The sequence below is a fragment of the Mauremys reevesii genome, linkage group 1, assembly GCF_016161935.1.
Source record: "Mauremys reevesii isolate NIE-2019 linkage group 1, ASM1616193v1, whole genome shotgun sequence".
Taxonomy (NCBI): Eukaryota; Metazoa; Chordata; order Testudines; family Geoemydidae; genus Mauremys; species Mauremys reevesii.
In genome coordinates this window covers 297,604,687-297,629,345 of record NC_052623.1, presented here as the reverse complement: position 1 = coordinate 297,629,345, position 24,659 = coordinate 297,604,687, and the positions used below count along the sequence as shown (strand labels likewise).

The following is a 24,659-nucleotide window of genomic DNA, read 5'->3' as shown; positions in this document are numbered from 1 at the left end:
GGTTCATAGAACTCCTTGGCCAATTCTTTTAATGCCCTTGGGAGCAAGTTACCCAGATCCATGGATTTAACTTCAATAGTTGCTTTTTTAACATCTTCTCTAGTTACTGATAAAATAGAAAGTATTTCCGTATAACTGTAAAGATATGAATACATCATCTTGTTTCTTTCCATATACAAAACAGAAACAGAAATACTTATTGAATACTAATGCCTTTTTACATCACAATTGACGACTTTACCATTCATATCTAATATTTTACCTATACCACTGCTAGGATTTCTTTTGTATTTAAAAAAATTCCTTTTATTTTCCTTAACCCTATTGACCACAAATTCCCTTTATCAATTGTCAGCATTCCCTAAATGCTGATGTGTACTCATTGCTATAAGCTTCTCCATTTTTCCATTTGCTTCATATATTTCATTTATTTTTTACTGCTGATTTCACTTTCCTCCTTAACTAGAATGTTTTTAAGCCTTCTTTTGTGATTTTGGAATTGTGTTATTCTGGGCATCTAATAAAGCATCTTTAAACAACTCCCAATTATTATTCACATTCTTATGTTAATTTCCATGCCCCCCCCCCCGCAGTTTTTCTCATGATAGTTTTTAGCTTCGGGAAATTGACCTCTTTAAAGCACCAAGTATATGGGCTTATGGACAGGACTATATTCTGTTTGCACATAACACACAAAATCAGGCCATGATCACTTGCAGCTAGGCAACCATCAATGTTTAATCATCAGGATTTATTACAGGAAGTCATTCTGCCATTAATATTAGAAGACTTTTAGGTTCTATGCATTTGTGGGAACAGTTGGGATGGGTTTGCTTCCTTGGATACAGAAATAGCCTTTGACAGAGTGGAGCAGCATTATTTATGTGAAGATATTTGACTCCTGGGTTAGGCTCAAATTTCCTCCATTAGATGCAGGTATTATGAAACCTCTAAGACTGCTGTACTTACCAATATTATATACTCTGACTTTTTTTTATTTTACACGGGGTTGTAAGACAGCAGTTTCCCTCATTCGTTTCTGTAACCTCTGGCTGTGTCTCTTACATACATGGATGGAACCGAAGGTATGAGGATGTGAGGAGAATATGCTAAACCAGCATTATATCCTCCTGGGTTAAACTATTATTCACAGATATAGAATGTTAGTGAATTTTAAAAATGATATTATGAAATTTGAAGTTTTAAATAGCAACCATTCTCCTGAAAGCAGAGGCAGTAGACTTTCCCCCATTTAGATTAATAAATAGAAATACTAAGTACTTAGGAGGTAAGATTTCTATTCATTTATAGGATATATACAGCTGAGCTATTCTATTCCTACTTTTTAGTATTCAGGGAGATTTGGCACGATAATTATATTTGCCATTGTCTTTGTTTAGAAGGACTAGACTTTGGAAAATGAACAGTCATATTGTCTACAGATGTTACCTATTGTCCTTTAGAGAAAAGATATTAATGAGAGAGAGAGTTTTCTTTTGATTCATTTAAAGGGGAATGTGATCACGTATTGCTCTCAAAGCATGTCACAAGGTAGGAGAGCTTTCTTTCCCATTTATAAAACTCAATACATAGCTTGTCAACTCAGGTTTGCTTAAAGAAATCTGCTCTAGCGGACATTCAGTGTAGATGCCAATGGATTTAGCCAGTGAAATATTAATAATAACTATATTACAAATTCTTACATGTGACTTACATATTTGAGAAAAATAACATTGAACCAATTGCTTAAGGCACTTGCCATGGATCCACAGGATCGGTGCTATGACCTCAGTTTTGGAACAGTCTCTGGGAGGACCTTTTCAGTGTGTCAGACCCTATAGGGGTCCCACTTTTCCTCCAGGGTAAGCCAGTCGGCTTCACTGTCTTGTTGGACTGGGCCTTCAACACTGCTTCACACTGTAAGCACCATTCAGTGAGACCCCCTGAGAGAGACCCCTGAGGGAGATTTGTACTGTCTTAGGGAGCAATGCACTCCGCAAGCATCTGCAGTGACACTCAGCCAGCACTGTCAAACAGTAGGGTTTATTAGCCAACTGGCACACAGCACAGGGAGTCCTTGGTGAGCACAGCCCATTCTGGGCAGCAGGAGCCCTGCCAAACTGTAATGAACCCCATTGCTCAAGCCCTGTCTGTCCCTCCATCTGATCTCCTTCATCAGACTCCCAGGTGTGCCCTCCATTGCTTCCCACAGCCAACGCTTCACTTCCACCTCACACCCTCCCCGCCCAGCTGTGGAGATGCAGCTTAGCTTCCTTGCTGAGAGGTGGGGAAGATCATATCTCTATGGGTCATTGGTTGCTAGGTGTCCACATCTGGGCATTTGGATTTGCCATTGTCTTCTCAAGAGCTCCACTGATATGGGATCTAAGGCTCCAGACAGCTAGGCACCATTCACACCTGTGTTTTAGCCCGCTCGGAGAGCACACAGACCCTTTTCACCCACTAGGTAACAATGCAGCATACGGGGAAACTGAGGCACACAGAGGCTTCATTAAAATATTACAAAAAATTCCCACTTTGGAATTAAAGGCCTGTAAAAGCTGTGATTAAACACTTGGGATAACTTCTTTGCATCTAAGATGCATGAACCTGTGATTTACACAAGGAAATCAATTAGGTTCCTAATTTATGGAGATACTAGGGGCTTAAATCCCTAGTAGATGCCTTTGAAGTACAGGGTCTCATTTTGCACTCAATCTGATTTTGGTCTTCCCTGTGAGCTCCCCTTTTCTCACCTCCATTTAGAAGACTATGGGCAAAACTGGTCAATTGGCCAAAATTTCTCCCCATGTAAATGTAGGTATTTGTTAACTCAACAACTAATCTGACCCTCTGAGCCTTGGAAAAAGATTATTACTTTAGTCAAGTTACCTAGCAGCTTGATAGTCTCCTTCTAGAGAGTAAGTCAGACAGCCCAGTTACAGAAAGGAACAGCACCAGAGGCAACGTAGTGGCATGATATACAGGATCAGAGAAGGCAAAATTTGCTTCTAAATAATGGTAAGATATCTGTAGTGGGGATGCAATTTACAATCAGACATCACACTATCCTTCAGCTATGTGTGATCCACATATATCATATCTATTTTAAATGTAAATTGTTATCTAGGAATTGGATGCTGCCTTATTAGAGATTTTTTGGCACTGATGTATCTATTTGCTTAAGCAGAAATGTTAAAACTTCATGAGACCTATTGTTGCTAGGAAATGTGATGGATATGAAAGCTCTGACAGGCATGGCACAGAGTTATGCTGGCTTTTGTTTGGTAATCACACTGTATCTATTATAGAGGATTTAAGATGAAATTTTGAATGTAATCCATAGGCTGTTATTGATTTATAGGGGGCAATGGAATATTTTTAGATGCTCTAAAATAGAAAATTCCCAGTAATAAAAAGACAGGATTAATTCAGAAACAACAGCACCAAATTAAATGGGAGAAATTTAAGATTTACAAAAAGGAGTTGCTGATGGTGAGAGAGGGCTATATTTTACCATTCAATGTGACCATTAAGTTACTGATTAGCGCACTACCAAAAAAACGTTCGGAAAAGGTATCATCGAGGCCAAGGCTGGATTAAAGCACTACAAAATAAAATTCTGGCTTACATTAAAATGTGCTGAATCACAGAAGTGCTGATGACCTTCGCTGCCAATAAGTATTTCAAATCCAGAAGGATTTCAATTTTTGTTAAAGATGTTTGCCAATGGAAAAAAAGTCTATAATTCTGAAGTTTCCTCCGTATAGCCCGTGCTCTGTATTTTATAATCAATCTCCTTACTTGTTCTCTGGGGTTTAATGTCCGCATAATGAACTAATGGCAAAGAGAAATGAAGACAGATGCATTCATTTGCATGAGCTAATTTATTACAGAGCCAGACTTACTGAATACAGCACTGCAGTGAAACATTGAGCCATAAGAATGTAGTGAAGGTTGCTTTCTTTTGCAATTTAAAATGCAAATATTTCTCACCAAATCAATCACAAAACTGAAGTGGTACCATATTAGCACACATAACAGAGTGAATGTTAGGCTATGAGGCAGTAAAAAGCCTTTAAATGTGAAGGTTTTTTTCATCTACAGTATTCAGTTCACAAACCAGAAGTCCTAGTGAGATGCAAATATAACATGCCTATATCAACATTGAACAATACTGTTATTAGAAGTAAAAATATTTCCAGTCAAACTACAAAATGTGACATGTCCCATGAAAAGGGACACTCTCTCTCACACACACACACTCACAAACACACACATACATTACATCTTGATGAATCTTAAGCTCTGAAAAGTTTAGACGAGAAGGAATGTAGAAAAGACTAATGTCAGTCTGTCTCAATATTAAGAATATTAAAACAACCAGTTACAAATTCTGGTTCATGTATGTCCCAAGCATGTGTGTCTCACTTACTGTATCCATTTCAATGCCTCTTTTTTTTCAATATCCTGTTTAATGTACAGAAAAAATTCAGTGCGGACAAAAACAGAAAGGAAGAAATAATTGAAAGATTCAAGTGAAATGAAAGAGTAAAAATTTCAGCTGAAAAATGTTATCTACCAGGTTAAAATGCTGTCTTTAATCTGAAGCAGAGAAATTCTCTTTTGTTTTACACGATATACACTAGCGATGCAACTTATATGCAGTATTAAGATATGGGACATCCACAACGATGGTGTGGATCAATTATTTCTATGAAAATACATGATTTCTTCTTTTCTTAGAGAAGGACTATGAGAGAACAGGTGATTTCACTTTGAGGTGAAAGGACATCCTTAAACTTAAGCAAAACAAGCTTGCATCCGAAGAAGTGAGCTGTAGCCCACAAAAGCTTATGCTGAAATAAATTTGTTAGTCTCTAAGGTGCCACAAGTACTCCTGTTCTTTAAGCAAAGCAAGTGTCTATTTGAGGGCCTGCTCTGTCAGGGTACTTCATTCCATGCAAACTCTGCATCTCCTTCTCCTCCCCTCCAGTCTCACTGTTAAAACAATATACTGTCAAACTCACTCAACCTTGTAGGAACAGGACCAGAAGTGGAAGAAGGCAGCTCATGATCTGATTTTCCCTTACCCCAAGCAAAGAATTTGGGATCTTACTCTTGTTTAAGGCCCCAGAAATCTAAGAGATGCTCTGCTCAGGTGTGAGACCTACCATGCCAATCTATTCTGCCACTGCTTTTACTTTATCCTTTATTATTATTTTTAATTTTTCTAGGGCATCACTGAGCTCCAAAGATCTTTGAGCTTACTCCCTCACATGGAGACTATCAATGTTATTGCTGAAATTGACAGAGGCGCCTCTGCACTGAGACTCTCTATTGTCACGCTAGAGTCTGATTTCCAGAGGTGCTGAGCACCTGCACTTTCCACTGATTCAATTCGAGTTTCAGGTGTTCAGCTCCTCTACTTCCTTGAATTCTCATATAAGGCAAAGATGGATTGTTAGTATCCTTGTAGTTACTTCTCTTCCCACTGAAACTTGTAGAGTGAAACAGCATATTAATGCAATGCTCAGATTTTGAAATCACAAAAAGCAATTTTCATGGTAATTTTCTCCCTTTTGTCTGTTACATGAAAGCTTAGGTAATGACAATGGATTGGGCTCATTTGTTTCTATCTTTAACCCAATTGATACAGGAAATGCAAGTCCCCAGACTTGGCTCTTGATTGAAGGCACACTGGTATAATTTTAGGTCAGTGAGGATATGGTCACCAGTCTTTAACTTTCACAAGGTACTTAAATTTAACTTGTGGTTTCTTTTTTCTAGTTACAAATTTATTCCCATTTATGGTCAGGACACCAGTATAAAGGATACTATTTGAAAAGCATGTAGATAATTCTTGGCTTTATTTCCATTTTTATGACACAAGCTCTCCTTACCCACTTGACAGGAGTATATTCCTTTTGTTCGTATTAGTTTTAATGTGTTTTATGGAGCTGAGATTTACCTCACAAAAAGATGATATATTAGAAGCTATCTTTATTCCTAAATATGTAATAATCAGCCCATTAAAATGGACAGAAGGATTACTTTTGCCTATAGGCATGATTTGAGATTTCCCTAAAATTTATTTCATACCCGTAGTAGGGGATCATGAGAGATTGCCGACTGTGTTTAATAGTGCCAGGAGATAGTTGTCTAAACTAAAGAAGCACTAGACTATCTCATCTAAAGTTTTATTTTTTTCTTCAGAATGCACTGTAATTCCGATAATTTTAAAACTGATACTTTAGGTCACCTCCTCCAGGGGTTCTTGAACTAAAAGTAGATAGAAGTGGTGCCCCCTGCTTGTATAAAAGCATCTAATAAAAGTCTTTGTCATTATTTTTGCACAAAATGGTCAGCCATTCTATGAACTTTTCTCCTAAACAAATATGTATAAACTTCTATGCTGATCCCACCCCCATGAGAAGCTTTTCTGCTTGTAAATAAGCTAGCTAAAGGCCAGGTCTGTACTAGAAAAGGTTTGCTGGTACAGACATACTGGCAAACCCTCTCACTGTGGACATTGCTTATACTAGCAAAAAAAAGTGCTTTGGCAAATACACCAGGTAGTGGTTTGTCAAGTGAAATAAGCTATACAGGCAAAAGCATTTTTATTCCAGTATAACTATGCCTACACTAGGGCTTTTGCTGGTATAAGAAATGTCGCCAAAAAAAATCACATCCTTAATCAACACTGCTATATTGGCAAAAGTTTCTAGCATGGACCTGGCTTAAGCATCATGGAGAACAGTCATACAGAAAGTTCCACTCTGGAACTTGCTCCCTTGTTGGTTTGACAAAGCCTTAGTTAGTTGATCATTAGGCCATGGTTCAAAGGTTAGTGGTTACCTTACTGAGGTTTGGCACAAGTTCTTTGGATAAGAGGTGTCTTATATCTCAAAGCTAGCGTGGGCATGGAATTTCTCAGCTCCTCCAATTTATGGAGGATGTTGGGAATTAATCCAAGGAACATCTGCTTAATTCTAATTGCTGATAGTTATGAACTTGTGGTACTAACTGTATGTTTATAATGTTTTAAGGGAGCCACAGAGTTGTGCAAAGGGTACATATGTCAAAAACCAGATATAAATAAATAAATGAGAGATGGTGTCTGAGTCTTCTTAAAATGCAAGTTGATTAACTGCTGGGCCTAAAGGCCATCTGGCTCTCAGGTATTATATTAGCCACCACTATTGGAAAAAAATATTAGTAACTAGTGTAGTTAAAATATTGAAACCCATCTATTTATCAATCAAATGGAATATTGTAGCTTCCTACTCCAGTTTCTACGCATGGAAAATAGGAACTTCTACCTCCCAAAAAATGTTGTGAGGATCATACTGTTTGAAACTTGGACTATGAAAAGCACTTTGTACTATCAGTTACAAGCATTGCTAGGTTATCTCAGATAATACTTAACTCCAGCTTATTTGTATAATTAAGGCTAGGTCTACACTTGGGGGAGGGGGTGTCGACCTAAGAAACGCAACTTCAGCTACGCGTATCTTAGATCAATTTACCTGGCCATGAGGACGGCGGCAAGTTGACTGCTGCTGCTCCCCCGTCAACTCCGCTTCCGCCTCTCACTGCAGTGGAGTTCCGGAGTCGACGGCAGAACAATCGGGGATCGATTTTATCATGTCTACACTAGACGCGCTAAATCGATCCCCGATAGATCGATCACTACCTGCCGATCCAGCGGGTAGTGTAGACATACCCTATGATTATTTTTTGTTGTTGGAGTAGTCTGAGGTTCATGCTTTCTATGTGTTCTCCAGCTCCATGTGCTTATTATTATACATTTTCTTTTTGTTAACATATAGGGAGTAATGGACCAGAATGTTAACAATCTCACTAGATCTTTACACCACATTTATCAGCATGGTATGTGAATGGCTTGTTGGGCCTCTGATTTTGCAGGCACAATTTTGCAATGAGTTTCAAATGCACTGGGAAAATATTAAGTTCTTACTGATTTTATTAAAGGCCCACCCTTTTGGCCAGAACTCAATCTGAAAGGTTTTAGAAAAATTACACACATTCACCCACAGGTGCTGGCTTCCTCCTTTCCCTGGGGGTGCTCAACCCCCGCTCAGCCCCAGGCCCCACCCCCACTCCACCCCTTCCCCCAAGTCCCCACTCCCACCCCGCCTCTTCCTACCCCCGCTCCGCCCCTCCCCCCCAGTTCCACCCTTCCTCCAAACATGGCCCCCCGCTCCATCCCCCAGTGCCTCCTGCACGCTGCAGAACAGCTGATCATGGCAGGTGGGAGGCACCGAGAGGGATGGCGAGGAGTTGATCAGAGGGGCCAGCAGCAGATGGGAAGTGCTGAGTGGGAGCGGGGAGCTGGCTGCAGGTGGGTGCTGAGCACCTGCTAATTTTTTTCCATGGGTGCTTCAGCCCTGGAGCACCCACAGAGGCGGTGCTTAGGCATTCACCTCACACAAATAAGTTTGAGGGTCCGTTTGTTTTTTAAACTTCAGACTTATTGCAGCATTAATAGATTTCATGGTAATGATGCAGTCTCACTATGGTCTTGGTCCATCAGCAACATTCCCCTGTGGGTGTTCTAGGAGCTCTATAAATTTTGATCTCTCTTAGTTTTGCTTACATAAGCAATACTTCTGGGATCAGTTCTTCACAGAATTTGACAGGATCTGATCACTCATGGTTTTCTGGGAGACCTATAATTCAGCTGTAACATGTGTGTTCTCTGTTTTCCAGAACCTTGTTTTTTCTCTATCACAGAGGTTAGCTCATTTCCATACTATTTATCTGCCAGTTGCTTGGAGTCACAATGTCATCTACTGTGGGAGAAAGTTGTACTATGTGGCGGATTCTTGTCTCATGGTTATCAACTTTCAAGTGAGACTTCCTACTGCTCCACTGATATAATCAATTAATATTGGAGCTTGGCACCTCTCCCAGCCTTGATCAATATATACTCTGTCCACATTAGGAAAGTAAATTCAGGATACTGTTTCTGGCTTATAAATAACAGCATTCCTTTCTTGATTGCAGTATGGCGTCCTTCTCCCCCCAAAGTTGTGTTCATGTTTCTTTTACTTCTGGTCAGAGGTCCTCTGTAACAGGGACAGTTTAACTTTCTGTACCAGTTTTAATTCGTGGCTATTGGATAGAGCTCTTTTTCATTGTTCTTCACTGCATGATCACACTAGGGGACATAAGCAGCCATGTAGATAAAATGTGAAGAGAAGGTCTGAAGGTTGCACAAGGATAATAAACTGTACCCCCCCAAAAATGTCTACATTCTACAAATGTTGTATTTTACTTCAGAAGTTATCAAAACCACCCGCTAGTCTAATATAGAGATCTGAACTGTGCATTCCTTTGTATCAAAATTAGGAGTTAAAGTCTAGTGACACTGTGAAGTGAATGTGGAGCTAAAAGTGCACTCCTTAAAAAAGAGCCTTTGATTCCTCCCCTGTATAGTTAAATGTGAAGGAAGCAAAGGCTAGTTTGGAACGACCCCCAGTTTACTTGTGGCTTTGCCACTCAATGTGGACATCCCAAACTTTTGTCAATAAAATCTTTATTTCACACTATTATGTATTCCAGATATATATTCTCTCTCTCTCTCTCTCTCTTTCTCTATCTCTCTGTCACTCACACACACACACACACACACACACAGGATCAAGGAAGGCATATCAACTCCAAAAATATAGTTACTGCCTTTGATTCCACCAAAAGTAAAAGGAAATGGCAGATTTTCTTTTGAAAAAAAAAACTGTCTAGCTTTGCCTCTCCAATATGAAATACATATTAGGTCACTTTTTCTTCATATTGGAAAGGTTGAGACATAATAAATTATTGAATAAATAGTAAATATACTTTGGTATACAGATCTGCTCATTAGAGTGAATGTACTATTCATTCCCTCGCTATTATCAGGCCCCACATAATCATTGTATAGAAACTGAACTGGAGATTTTTATATATGTTCCATTAATGTCTTTTAAAAAGTTTGTAGAGGATGCCTTAGAGAAGCAACTTAATTACCTAAAACTCCACAATGGAAAAAAGAGAGAAAAACTGCCCATTGAATAAAGACTCAAGCAGGCACGTGATTAACAAAATCCAAAAGTCTCCAGGAGATTACCAAATTACTCCAACCTTGAACGGATAAAACAGAACCTCTGCTGGCTTTTATTGCCATTTATACATTTCTACCTATCATAGTAGTGAGACAGAATGTCTTATAACAGATTCACTTTCTCTGACAAATTCAGGAAGATTTGCTCCTTTGAAAAGGTCCAGGAAATATCTATTATTTGTATTTCTAATACACAGCCGTCACAGTAGTATACACAGCCATCACAGTAGTATACAAGCAAATATATTCATTAAGATTGACATTGACTTGTTTCCCTCCCTAGGTTTGGCAGCAGCAAAGCCAGTGCTTTGGGCGGAGGCAGTGGGCAGAGCTGCCTGGCCATGCCTTCGCCTAGGAGCTGAGTGTGGGGGATGTCGTCACTTCTGAGGAGCCCCTCAGATAAGCACTGCCCCGAGCTTGCCTCGCCCTGTCCCGTGCCCCATCCCCCTGCCCCCTCCCACACCCAAACTCTGCTGCTGGGGGCAGGGGAGCCAGGTAGGGAGCCTGCCAGCCCCGACAACCTCCCCCCTAGCACCAGCGGGGGTCCTGGGTTGCATGCCACCACCTGTGCCCCCCCCAGCACCAGCAGGGGTCCCAGGTCACGCACTGCCACCCACCCATCCCAGCACCTGGACTGCCCTGCCCCAGCACCCGTGGCACCCCCAAGAAGCTCCCCCCAAGTTTTAGTTGTGGGTAATTTTAGTAAAGGTCATGGACAAGTCATGGGCCATGAATTTTTGTTTACTGCCCGTGACTTTCACCAAAAATACCTGTGACTAAAATGTAGCCTTAATAATGATCTTGTTTATGTAACAATCGAGGGGGTTCTTTTTTTATTTTCTATAACAGATACATTGCTTTTGTGTTTTTTTGTGTAATGATACCAACACAATAAATTTTAGGGGAAAATCATGTTTTATTTCATGTTAAATTCTTGAAAGCAAACTGATGACTTTTCAGTGTTGTAGGGAGCTCTGCAGCTGTTTCAAAAACTATTTCAAAAGCCCCCAGTCAGTTAAACTACTGACATACATAGTGAATAGGGAAGCAACAAACAGGGCTGGCTCCAGGCACCAGCGCAGCAAGCAGGTGCTTGGGGCGGCCAAGGGGAAGGGGCGGCACGTCCGGCTCTTCAGCGGCAGGTCCCTCGGTCACTCTTGGAGGGAAGGACCTGCTGCCGAAGTGCCGCCGAAGGAGAAAGCAGCGCGGTGGAGCTGCCACTGAAGTGCCGCTGATCACGACTTTTTTCTTTTTCTTTTTTCCCCACCAATGGGGGCGGCAAAAACCCTGGAGCCAGCTCTGCCAACACACATGACAATTTCAGTATCTCATCAAAAGCGACAATCAGAATATGTCTTTGCAAATATAATGAGAACAGCTGGTATAGAGACACTTACTAGAAGGTCAGTTGCTTTTCACAGGTCAAAAAAAATCTGTTTCTCATAGGAAATCACTCAAAACACACAGTATCACTGATTGCTTAGGTGAACAGTGATGGATCTCTAAGTGCTAAAAATTTCACCAGTTGTTGGCAAGTGTGAGAATTTTAAGCTGATAAAATACAGTGTAGAAGGAAAGAGAAAAAGACGCTTGTCTGCTCACAAGAAAAGGTCAATGACACATCTGTAACCTGACTAAGGTAGTGCCATTTGACTTCCTAGTCTCACACTTACCACCATGATTCATTTTCCAAGTGTGACGCCTCCACGGATACCCAAGGTTGAGAGGCACCTCGCTACCACCTGTCCTTAGCATGAGGAAGCCTTGTCCATGCCTGCCATGGGTCAGCTCTCTGACTCCACTGGCCACAGGCAACCCAAACATTCCTGTCTAGCTCTGTGGAGGCCCTGTTCTCTCTCTCTATGGCAGTGATATGCAATTACATTTTCCGGGGGGGGGCGGGGAAGGCAGTATAAGGCAATGACCAAATCTTGGAGGGCTCTCTAGTGGATGCACGTCAATTCCTCACCTATTTGGCAGAGACTGGCAACCTATGGCACGTGTACCAAAGATGGTACATTGGCTGATTTTTGATGGCATGCAGACTGCTAGTCCAATCAGGGGCACATTTTGGGATGCACTTCAGTTTATTTTCCCTCTGTTTTCTATCATGCCATGTATAGGTAAAGTCTGTGTATCCAAATTTCAATTGACCTAAAATCCTGAATATCCAAATGAGCAGTGTGTCCCCCATGCTCACGAAGGAAAACAGGTTTTTTGGTCCCAAGGTTGGACAGAGAAAGGGGAGCCTCCTTAGTACTGCTTAAGTGGGGGGGGGGAGCTGCAAGGAAGTGGAGGGCAGTAGTGGAGGCCCAGGGGAGCAAGGAATGGCTGCCCCCAGAGCCTGTCCCATCCCTGGCTCCCCCACCTTTGCTCAGTTCTGGCTCCCAGCTAGGGACGCTGCTGTAAGGATGGCCTCTAGAGACTACAGGCTCCACTTGCTTTTGGTTCAGAGGCTGCTCTGTGGGCTTAGTTGCCTTTCTTTTAAAGAACCAAGCTGGCAGAGTGGTGGCTTTTAATTCAAGATTCTGAATCACTGAAAAATGATCAGGTGGATCTTAGTCTTCCACTAGGCACTAAGCATGGGGAAAGCCATATCACACCCTAGCTTTGCTTGAGCAACTATGGAAGTTTCTGTAGGCTAGTTTCTAAGGTCCAGCGTCTGATCTCAATTACATTGGTGCAAATCCAGAATAATTCCATTACAGTCAAAGGAGTTATGCTGGAGTTACACCAGTGTGACAGAGTACAGAAATCAGCCCCCAAAGGTCTCAAAATCAGTCGCATTAGTGGAAATGAGAGAAAATGAATGTCTATCCAACATGAAAAGACAGTTACCTTTTCCGTAACTGGTGTTCTTCGAGATGTGTTGCTCATGTCCATTCTATATTAGGTGTGTGTGCTCGCCACATGCAGTGGTGCTGGAAGTTTTTCCCTCAGCAGTATCCGCATGGGACTGGCTCTGGTGCCCCCAGGATTGCCACCCGCATGGCGCGGTATAAGGGGTGCCACCGGCTCCCCCCACTTGCAGTACCTTCTTGCTGGAAATTCTGACAGTGGGGAAGGAGGGCAGGTCATGGAATGGACATGATGAACACATCTCGAAGAACACCAATTATGGAAAAGGTACCTCTCTTTTCTTCTTCAAGTGCTTGCTCATGTCCATTCCATATTAGGTGACTCCAAAGCAGTACCCTGGAGGTGGGTAGGAGTTCACGGACGTGTAGATTGCAACACAGCTCTGCCGAACCCAGCGTAGTCTCTGGCCTGCTGAGTGATGGTGTAATGAGAGGTAAACGTGTGAACAGAGGACCACATTTAGGCTCTACAGATATCCTGGAAGGGATGTATGCCAGGAAGGCCACCGAAGACTGTCTTGGTCAGGCTCTCTGGGACCAATGGCGTTCGGCGGATTTTACCGAGCGATCCATACCTCACGCTTCTTGACCAGTACCAGGATGTCGAACGGGACTGGGAGTTACTATGGGCTGGTTGCCGGGAGGATCATTCTGAGTAGGGTGACCTCCTTCTTGGAGACAGGCAATGATAGCCAAGCGACTGGCAGTCTCTGGTGGACGATTGGTCCTGGGATCAGTCCCGGGCCCTTGGAGACGGTCGGAGCTAGTCCCAGAGTTCTTGCTGGGTGGTGCATGCCTCAGAGCATCTGCACCAATCTACCAACGAGGTATGCCTCAAGTCCCTCGATCGGTGCCCCCGGTGTGGGGACCGAAGAAGGCTCCACTGAGCTTGCCTCTCCAGGTGAATGCTGGTGGGACATCCCTCTCGATAGGGATCGGTATCGCTGATGCAGGAACACATGTATAAGTCCCAATGCAGATTTTCCCTGAGACCTGGGTACCGCAGGAGCTGGTGTGGGTGCCACTGGGAGTGTCAGGCTCTCTTGAGCTGCTCAATGAGCTTCGGGTGTCGATGGCACCTGAAGCTGGCTGGGGCCTGCACGGCTATCCCGGGGTTGCAGGCGAAGCCGGGGATGGCCTGCACTGCTTGACTTGAGCTGGGGTCCGACTTCTCAAAGGGGGTGTTGAGCTGCCTGGCACAGATCGTGGCTCACCCCCAGCCCTCTCCTGGGCTTTACAGGAGGTAGGAGATCTTCCTCTCTCAGTCTTTTTCAGCTTCTTCCCCAGAGCCATGGAGGGGAACCGGTGCCGGCTTATGGATAGCGCTGGTGGAGCACTGTGCATGGAGGCTGTGGTGCTCAGTGCGGAGTTGGACCGCTGCTCTGATGCCGGAGTGAGTGCCGACTCCATTAGGAGCACTTTCAGACAGATATCAAGCTCCTTCTTCATCCTAGGTTTAAAGGACTTGCAGATACGGCACTTGTCACTTATGTGCCCTTCACCTAAGCACCTTAGGCAGCTGGTATATAGATTGCTGATGAGCTTAGGCTGTTTGCAGTGATTGCAGGGCTTAAAGCCTGGGGACCGGGGCTGGGACAGGGACGTGGGAAGGGTTGAGGGGTGCAGGTTGCGGGCAGCACTTACCTCAGGTGGCTCCCAGAAGAAGCAGCATGTCTCCCCTCCAGCTCCTACATGGAGGCATGGTTAGGCGGCTCTGTACCTGCGCACTGCCCCATCTACTGGCATCACCCCCACATCTAACATTGGCCATGATTCCTGGCCAATGGGAACTGCAGAGCCGGCACTTGGGGTGGGGGCTCCCTGGCTGCCCCTATGCATAGGAGCTGGAAGGGGGACATGCCGCTGCTTCTGAGAGTTGCATGGAGCTGGACAGGCAGGAAGCCTGCCTTAGCCCCGCTGCACCACCGACTGAACTGTTAACAGCCCAGTCAGCGGTGCTAACCGGAGCCGCCAGGGTCCCTTCTTGATCGGGTGTTCCAGTTGAAAACTGGACCCCTGGCAACCCTAAATCGGGGTCTAGGAGAAAACGGGAATAATTTAGATCTAGGCCCACTTGGTTGTTCCACTCTCTACTGAGAATGAAAGCAATGATGCTAGATATGGTGGGCCTGTTTATTATGTGTATGCCTGCACATTACAGACTGGACTAAGCCCACCAAACTCATTTGACATAGGCTACCAAATAACGATCAGATTAGTTGGTTAGTACTAAACTATGTCACATTTGAATGGTTCTGCTAGAGCAGGACTAACCCTGTGAGACATCGTCTGTCTCAACAAATATTATTTAATGAAACTGTCATCCTCAGATCACGTAAGGTGAATCTGATTTTAAATTCACGCTGCTTCTTTATGTTACTTGCATAAACATTTCTACATTTTCCTTTACATTTACCAAGATTATGTTAATCTCGTAAAGAAGAAATATTACATTACAGTTATTCCAGTATTATACCATGCCATAATAGCTCTTCTTTCATCAAAATTGAAGCATATAAAATCAAAATGCTAAATTCAGCCAATCTGATTTTATTTGACTTAATCTGTAAACTGAATCATTATATATTGGATCATATGTTCTGGATAATCAGAATGCTTACTGTAACCTGCACGTGACGTATGCATTACATTCATTTTGCATTTTATTACTTTTATATTAGTTATTTTCTAAAACTCTGTATAACCTTTACTTACCTCCTTTTTACAGATTTTTTTCTGTTCTCAAAATTATATGGACATTTCAGATTTAAAAAAATATGTTACTATATTGAAGCAACTAGTTTGGCCTTTAAAATTCTCTTGCTTCCAGTTGACCTATATTCTCATCCATTAGTCTTGGGTACTAGACAAGGTATTCCCCTCAGGAATTTCACATTTGGTGTTGCCTCAGACAGAATATGAACAGTTGCTGCACAGATGCCACGGACCAGGGAACCCCCCTCTGCACACACTTCTGGTTTTATAAAAAAGATAAACAGCACCTGTATATATTCAGAGCCAATGGCCTTAAGAAAACTGCCTGTCTGCAGCCAACACACACAGAGAGTGTATGTATACACTGTATATTAACTCTGAAAATCACATGAAAGGATCACAAGATTTTATTGCTTTATTACCATTACTAAGAAAATTACATATAGCAACAATTTTCTAGATAGCAGCATCATAAATCTTTTTCCTGACATTCATTTCAAGACATTTCTTCCTTTGCATGTGCTCCCTTAAAGAATCACTTTCCAGTCCAAAAATTCAACCTACCCTAAAATTTCATGTTTATTTAACATTTTATTACTGATTATTAAAATTCTGTCAGCCAAATCCTCCGAAATGAGGCTTCACAATTGCAAATAAAAACTATTCCACTAGCTGAACTACTGTAGTAGATGCACACAGTGTTGTGCAATCATACCATGTTCTCCCTCCAGTCAGACTGCCAGCTCCACTTTTGAGATCAAGCAATGTACAGCAGGAAGAGAGCCTTGTAAACGAAAAGATCCAGCATGCTTACAAGGATAAGGGCAGCAGGTATAGTGGAGAGATGATACAATATACTTGGATGTGCCTATATACTGAAAGAAAACTGGTTGGTTTAATTTCAGACCTCAAAGACTTGACAGTTTTCTGTCAAAACATGGTGCCCAAATTTAACAACTGATCTACAAATAAAGACTGTACATTTATGCAATTAAATATCAAATTCTGAGATGGCAGGAGGAAAAATCCTGCTTTGGTGGGCAAAAGGAAAATAATAGGTCAAGTAAATAAATTTAAATTCTAGTTCTGTACACTTGTTCTTGCTTCTGCTCTACGAAGGTAACTCCTGATCTCACCATGGGCGCAGAAGGCCTCATATTCATTGGACCTGATGCCATTCTGGCACAGGAAGGCAGCTGGGAGCAAGATTTGACAAGGCCTAACACCCTCTGCATATCATGGAGCCAGACTCTGCAGGAACACAGGGTTTTTTGGGAAGCAGGACAGTTGTGAGTTAAGGAGGACAGCATGCAACTGCTGCTGAGTAGATCAGGCAGTGCAGAAGCTACTGCAGCTACATAACTGCTCTGTAGCCTAAAGCAAAGGAGATTTCTTCTGCCCAGGAAAGGTCCCCACTGTGCAGCCCAAGTACTTGGGCTGAGTGCAGTGTATGGGATTTCACTCAGAGGAGAGAAAGCAACATGGTTATAATTCCCATCTCTAAGTCAGTAAAGCCACAAATAATTACACCACCTGCCAAAAAGTTCACCCCAGTATCTTGGTGAACATTTCAAGCACTCAAACTTCAAATTACGAACAATCTGCCATGCTAAACACATTTGGCTTAATAGGTTTTCAAAGAAATACTATGCTTGTTTTACAATGATTATTTTACTCCTCTGTGCTACTCAAACAGATAAGGAGATATACATTATTATACAGGAAAGCACTTCAGAACTTGCTTGAGTCCATCCCTGTTCCAGACACCATTTAAGCACATGCTTAATTTTAGGTAGATGCTTAAATCCCATTGACTTCAATGGGCCTCTTTAATAGTGTTGCCCACTCTTGCAATTTTATCACTACTCTCCCAATATTTGGTATTTTTCTTAATTCCCATCTCCTGCAGAAATGAGAGCGAATGAGAGAAACAGTTTTCAGTCAAAAAAGTATATTTCTAGTCCTCCTGATTGCAGAGAAAAGCTGGACAATGAACACTAAAGGATCAAACACCAAGAGCAAATAAGAAAACAAAAATGTATTATTTGTAAAGTCTCATGGTTTTGGGGGGCTGACTTGTGATTTTTGAACATGTGGGGCTGGCAGCACTGCTTTATGTAGGTGCTGAAGTGCTGATCTGATAGGGATCATTACCTGAATTAGGGCCATAGTCCCTGCCCCAAGGATGTTGCAATCTAGTACACAGACAGATTAACAATTCAGCTGCATAATACATCATGTGCCAGTCTGCATTTGAATAATGCAGGCATCTTGCGGAGATGAGAGGAAATAATCTCTCTCTCACTCTGTAACCTGTTTGTCAGTGCCAACACCACCTCCATACTCAGGATTTTTACCACAGAAAAGAAACTGCAGAGCTAACCAGTGATTCAAATAAATACACGCACACAGTATTAATTCTAAGTTTTAAAATGCAATTTGGGTATAATGTTACTACACATCACTTTAATTAACTATCATTACTTTCAGAACTTCTATAAATCCCTAAGAAAGAATCAGTCATTTGTTTTTGGGCCATGCAAAGACATGATTAAAATGACAAATACTCTCATCATATGAATAATGCATTCACTGTGTATCTAAAACAAGCTCTGTTTCAAAGAGATGTTTAATCCATTCCCTGCTTTTGGGGATAAAATGGAATTAAACACAGGACATTTATTTCATGAAATGCCTGGTTTGGGCTTCAGGTTTGTCATGGTGATGAAAAATGTCATGGACACAGTGACTTTACAGTTTGTCCACAACTTTTCATTGTGTCTGAGATTTAACAGGTTGCAGAGGTGTGGGGGTCACCCAAGCCATTGGCTGACTGTGTTTGCTGTCACAAAAGCTCAGGGCAGGTGATCCAGCAGCGCCTGGGCCAGGAAGGGAGTGGGGCATCATGGGAGAAAGCCCCACCTGCATGCTGTTTCAGAACCAATGGGCTGGAGCCGGAAGCCGGGCCAGCCCTTTGAGACAGGAGCTGCCGCTGCAGGAATAGTGAGAGGTTGGTTTGTTCTGCACCTCCACCTCCCCTCAGGGCCTACTATTATCCACGGTCAGGACCAGATCCCCAAAGGACATCCCACCCTAGCGGCAGGACTGGACTTTACCGCCCTCCATCATGTGGCCTCATCACTTTCAATGGTGTTCCTGTGACTTTACATACCATTTCTCCTTAAACCTGTGACATTTACTAAGTTTACCTTGACTGTTCTGTGATTTTTGATCAAAGATGCCATGACAAATCTCCAGTCTTACTTATAGAATCATAGAAATATAGGGCTGAAAGAGACCACAAGAGGTCATCAAGTCCTGCCCCCTATGCTGAGGAAGGACCCTGTATACAGAGATCATCCCTGCCAGTTTATCTAACCTGTTATTAAAAACCTCCAATGATGGGGATTCTACAGCATCCCTTGGAAGTCTATCCCAGAGCTTAACTACCCTTATAGTTAGAAAGTTTTTCCTACTATCTAACCAAAATCTCTCTGGCTGTAGGTGAAGCACGTTAATTCTTGTCCTACTGCAAGTGAACATGGAGAATAATTGATCCTCATCCTCTTTATAAAATCCCTTGACTTATTTGACGACTGGTATCAGGTACCCCCTCAGTCTTCTTTTCTCAAGACTAAACATGTTATTTTTTTAACCCTTTGCTCATAGGTCACATTTTCTAAATATTTCATCATTTTTGTTGCTTTCCACAGAACTCTCTCCAATTTGCCCACATCTTTCCTAAAGTGTGGTGCCCAAAACTGAACACAGTATTCCAGCTGAGTCCTCACCAATGCCGAGTACAATAGGACAATTACCTTCCATGTCTGACAAACAACACTCCTGTTAATACACCCCAGAATGATATTAGTCTTTTTGTAACTAGAATCACTGCTGACTCATATTAAATTTGTGACCACAATAACCCCCACATTCTTTTCAGCAATATTGCATCTACCCAGTTATTCCCCATTTTGTAGCTGTGGATTTGATTTTTCCTTGCTAAGGGAAAAAAGACAGAAAGTCATGTGGAACTGCTTCAGAAGCCTTACTAAAATCAAGATATATCATGTTTATTGTTCCCCCCATCCACTAGACCAGTGGTCCCCAACGCGGTGCCCACAGGTGCCATGGCGCCTTCCGAGGCATCTATCTGCACCTGCGTACTGGCCCGCGAACAAGCATCCGACGAAATGCCACCGAAAAGCAGCAACGTCAAGAGACGTCACCGCCAAAATACCGCCAAAAAAGCAGTGTCATCAAGAGGCGTTGCCGCCGAAATGCCACTGATTTTTGGCGGCATTTCAGCGGCGACGCCTCTTGAAGTTGCCGCTTCTCTGCTGCATTTCGGCGGATGCTTGTCCACTGTCCACGGTCCTCAGTGGCTCGTCGTCCGGCGCCCACCAGATAAAAAAGGTTGGGGACCACTGCATTAGACCACTACCCCTGTAGAAGAAAAGTATGTTGGTTTGGCATGATTTGCTCTTGACAAAACTATGTTGGCTATTCCTTATAACTGTATTATCCGCTAAATCTTAAAACTGATTGTTTAATAATTTGTTCCAGTATCTTTCTAGGCATTGAAGTTAGGTTGATTGTTGCAACAATTCTTAGTTTGGCTACAAATTCAAACTTGAGACATATGTTACACCCCAGTAGGGTTACACCTCTTGTTTGTGAATCCTGTCAGCCTTCACCTTAAGAGCCAAGGGGATCTCTCAAATAAGGCAGAAATGGTCAATTCACCTTCAGATTTGAACAAATTCTCTCTTATACATAGAAACAGAAGCCGAAGAAAAATTTAAGGGGACTTCCTCTACCAAAGATTCTGGAAGACTATTTTCCCAATGGATAGGCAGATGGAAAATAGTACTTTGTTCAAAAGATAAGAACCTCCTTTTCCCAGGTTTCTTAATTGCTCATTGTGATGGGGTGTACTCTATTAGCTATTAGGTAATCTGGGTTGGAACCTGAGTAGAGAGTGGGCCTGGGTTTCCCTACGTGACACTGGGGAAGTGGCACTGGTGGGGCAGTGAACTGGAAGATTACCTGGGTCACTGGAGGAGTGACAGGGTCAGGGCACTGGATGTGAGAACTGCCGGAGGCCCCTTGAACAGAAGAGACTTTGAAAGATTATACCCTTGAAGTGGGGAAAGCTGAGTGACCTGGCTGGAGGGCTGAGTAACAAAGAGGCAGCAGCAGCTCCTGGAGTGAGAGAGGAGCTGTGGACCAAGAGAGACAGAGAGAGACGGTATGCAACAGGAGCGGGATTGGCATGATGGAGCTAATCCCCAGAACAGCCAGGAGGAGGTGCCATTGCAGCAGTAAGTAGAGCACCCCCATCACACTCATCAGCCGGAGATGGTGTAAATGCTACTCGCATTCAAGGCTGAAACTGGAAGAATCTGTGCCAAGCACAAAAATTTTAGACGTTGGTTCTTCTCACTTCTTCCACAAGGATTATATTGGAAACACAGAACCTAGCCTTATAAGTGTGCGTTCTTCTCCCAAATGCAGTAGGCACATCGAATGCAAGTCTGTGATGGACATGTGGCACAAGCTGTTTCATACGTAACTTTAAACTTCAATAATTCTCTCCTCCTCCCACAATTTCAATTTTAAAATAATCCCGAAAGAATACAATGTAATAAACAGATACTTAATAAGATGAGTTTTATTGACTCATGATGTAAAATACCTACCCAACTATGGTACCAGCAGAGATCTGTGTTCACCTCAGGAAGCACTTAATCTTGATTTTTATTGGACTAGAAAAACTAGTATGTGACCATGTAATTAAAGACTGCATAATAATACATACAGAACAAAGGCAGCACAGGAGATCTTCATTCTGGAGCTTTCTAACTTTGGAGAATTTGACTTTGCAGTCTAAACAACATTCATTAAATGAAAGGGGGCAGAAGGGAGTTGTTTGCCTAAGATGTTTTTAGATAGAAAAAAACCAATTCTATTATGCACAACTGAAGTGCTTTCCTCCATCGCCATATCATCATCAGAGTTTGAACCTTGGACCTTCAGCACTGCAGCACAGACCACTGAGACAGTGTGACTAAGGCCAGGTTTATACTACAGACTTATATTGGTATAACTACATTGCTCAGGGGGGTGAAAACTCAACACCCTTGAACAATGTAGTTATACTGCCCTAACCCCCCATGTAGACAGAGCTATGCTGACAGGAGAGCTTCTCCCATCAGCATAGCTACTGCCTCTTGGGGAGGTGGATTAACTAAGCCAATGACAGAAGCTCTCCTGTTGGCGTAGGAGCATCTTCACTAAAGCGCTACAGCGGCGCAGCTGCGTTGATGCAGTGTTTTAAGTGTAGACCTGCCCTCAGTGGCACTCGGGTCTGTCATATTACAGCTCTGAGTTCCATTCCCAGGTTGCGTAACCTCTTTGTGGAATATCAGGACTTGCTCAATAATAAAGGCTGTGAAGTCACAGATTTAGTAACACTAGTCAGTAGAACTGAGACTTGAATTTCTGGTATCTGGTATCTAGTACTGTGCATCTTCCAGGAGGTCAAATGGTATTGTGGTCGGGAGAGGGGGTGGCCACATCATTTATTTTGCCTGTGTCTCATTAGAGGAGGTTCAGCTTTGCGTGGCATGCTGGAGTGAGATGCCAGCATCGTGTATGCACAGTGCTGATGTAATGTTGAATGAGTTTAGCAGCTAGCCTGAAGCAAGCTCTGCTGAACAAAAGACTAATGGGAAATATCAGCTTCTAACACCTTATAACTTGGCCCAATTACCATTATTATTTAACATTTATATTGCAGTAGCGCCTAGTCGGGGTCAACCTAACTGAGGCCTCATCGTGCTAGGGCAGTACGAACACATAGAGAATCACAGTCCCTGCCCCACAGAGTCTACAATCTAAAAGACAAGACATGATCGATGGGTGAGATAAACAAGACAGCTGGGGTGGGGATGGTATCATATGGGACATATACAAATCTTAGCCAATCAGAAGCAGTGATCACAACTCGCCACCTACCTAGACAGTCTGCAGGGCCGGCTCCGGGCACCAGCGCAGCAAGCAGGTGCTTGGGGTGGCCAACAGAAAGGGGCGGCACATCCAGCTCTTTGGCAGCGGGTCCCTCAGTCCCTCTCCCTCCTCCCCCTGCTTGGGGCAGCAAAAACGCTGGAGCTGGCCCTGACAGTCTGAATAGATTTTTCAAGAGGACAACAAAAAGCACCTCCTTGACCCGAATGTCAAAGTGCTCATGCAAACCAAGGGGGCATTACATTACTTGTAAAAAGCAGATTTAAAAATTTTTTTTATAATGAAAATGTGAGGCAACCGAAATATAGCGCATCACTAGAGCGCTCCATATAATAAACCATAAACCGCTTGATAAAACTAACAAATGATTTGACTTCTCTAACTTGTAACGTATTGTTGTGAAAATGGGGTAAGGGCAATTAAAATTTAAACTAGCTGGTCTACCTGGGATGCTCTGTCTCCTCACAGCCAATGCTCCTTCAGGTGGTTTTGTCTGGTTTGCAGATTTAGTATAGGGACTCTCATCTGAAAACAAACAAACAGTGAAGGTTTCAGTTTCAAATATGTTGTAAGTGATATATTTCAACATAATTTCTGATTTAACTAGCAATTTACTTCTCCCACAAAAAGGAACAATTTGATAACATACCAGGAACACTATTAGTCCAATAGGATTGTCATAAAGCAGCTCCACCCAGAGCACCCTTGTAAGGAAGGCTGTGGCATAACAGTTTCCTTCCTTCTTAGTCCCCAGGAATAGTCCAAAGAATCTTTCCAAGTATAAATATAGCCCTTGTGGGGTTCATTTAATACAAAAGTCCCATCTATATAAATCATAACAAAACAAGTCCCACTAATGAGAATTCCTCCAGCATAGTCCAAACAGTATATATACTATGCGACATATAAGCGCCGCAGTCCCTCACCAAGCCCTTCCGCTCCAGCGCCACCCCAGGGTCCCTCACCACATCCCAACACTCGAGTGCACTCTTGTCCTGTCCTTTTATTAGGACGGACACCCCCGCCTTTCCAACTGGAGTACAACTCTACTCCCATGGTTCCTCTGGGTCCAGCTCTCAAGCCCTGGAGCGGTCAGCGGGTAAGCTCCTCCACTGGTTCCCTGCCTTCAGCCCTCTCCGGCCCACAGCTCTAGCTCTCCAGCTCTGAGCCAGCAGACACCTCCCTCTACTGCTCCTCCGGCCTTCATCCCTCTCCAGCCCTCTCCCCCTACCTTTGTGGCTTGGAGATACCAGCCAGCAAACCCCTCTTGCTGCTCTCCTTGCCTTCAGCCTTCCCCCAGGAACACCTTCTTTTCTCTTCCAGGACCTCCTCCAGTTCCCTGTTCTCAGGCAGCTCTCACTTGTCTGCACTGGGACTCTCTTTCCTGGCTTCTTTCAGGCACTTCACCTCCCTTGATCTCTCCCTGGGCCTTTATAGCTCACAGGTGCTGCCCCACCCTCTTAACTGGCCAACTGGGACACCTGCTCTGGCAGAGAGAGCTTGACCTACTTCATTTACTGGGGCCAGCCATTCTATGACAAGGACGCACAGAATGTCTTTAGCATACTAGCCAGGGCAGTGAGTAAAGTGCACTCTCTCTGAATACAAGAGCCGTCACTGGCTACATTGGAAGTATAAGAATGAACATTTTTGAACACTCCCTCTCTCTCTTGGACAAAGATGGCAGACTCTAGCTGTGTCACAGAGGAGAAAAGCACTGTGTAAAGCTCATATTGCAGGCAGCCTTTATCTGTATCTGGCTATGAGAAACTTTAACTGTTCTACTTTAAAAGGACTCTGGGAAATATGGACTTTCCCCTTTTCACTTTAAGAACCCTTGCTCTCACTTTAATGACTCTAGTAATGGGAGGCCTCCCATTCACATTAGCTGCAAGAAGCTTTATGCCTTTATCATTTTGAGACTCTGTAAG

General features: G+C 43.0%; 1 protein-coding gene across 11 annotated transcripts in view; it reads right to left on the bottom strand.

Annotated features, from left to right (window-relative positions):
* The window catches only part of GRIP1 (glutamate receptor interacting protein 1), a 536,924-nt gene that overhangs the window by 158,825 nt on the left and 353,440 nt on the right, over nucleotides 1–24,659 (bottom strand). For all 11 annotated transcript variants that reach the window (XM_039501819.1, XM_039501812.1, XM_039501825.1 and 8 more), the window contains one exon: nucleotides 23,173–23,253. In XM_039501819.1, coding sequence (XP_039357753.1) covers nucleotides 23,173–23,253 — 81 coding nt within the window. The remainder of the gene's footprint in view (nucleotides 1–23,172; nucleotides 23,254–24,659) is intronic.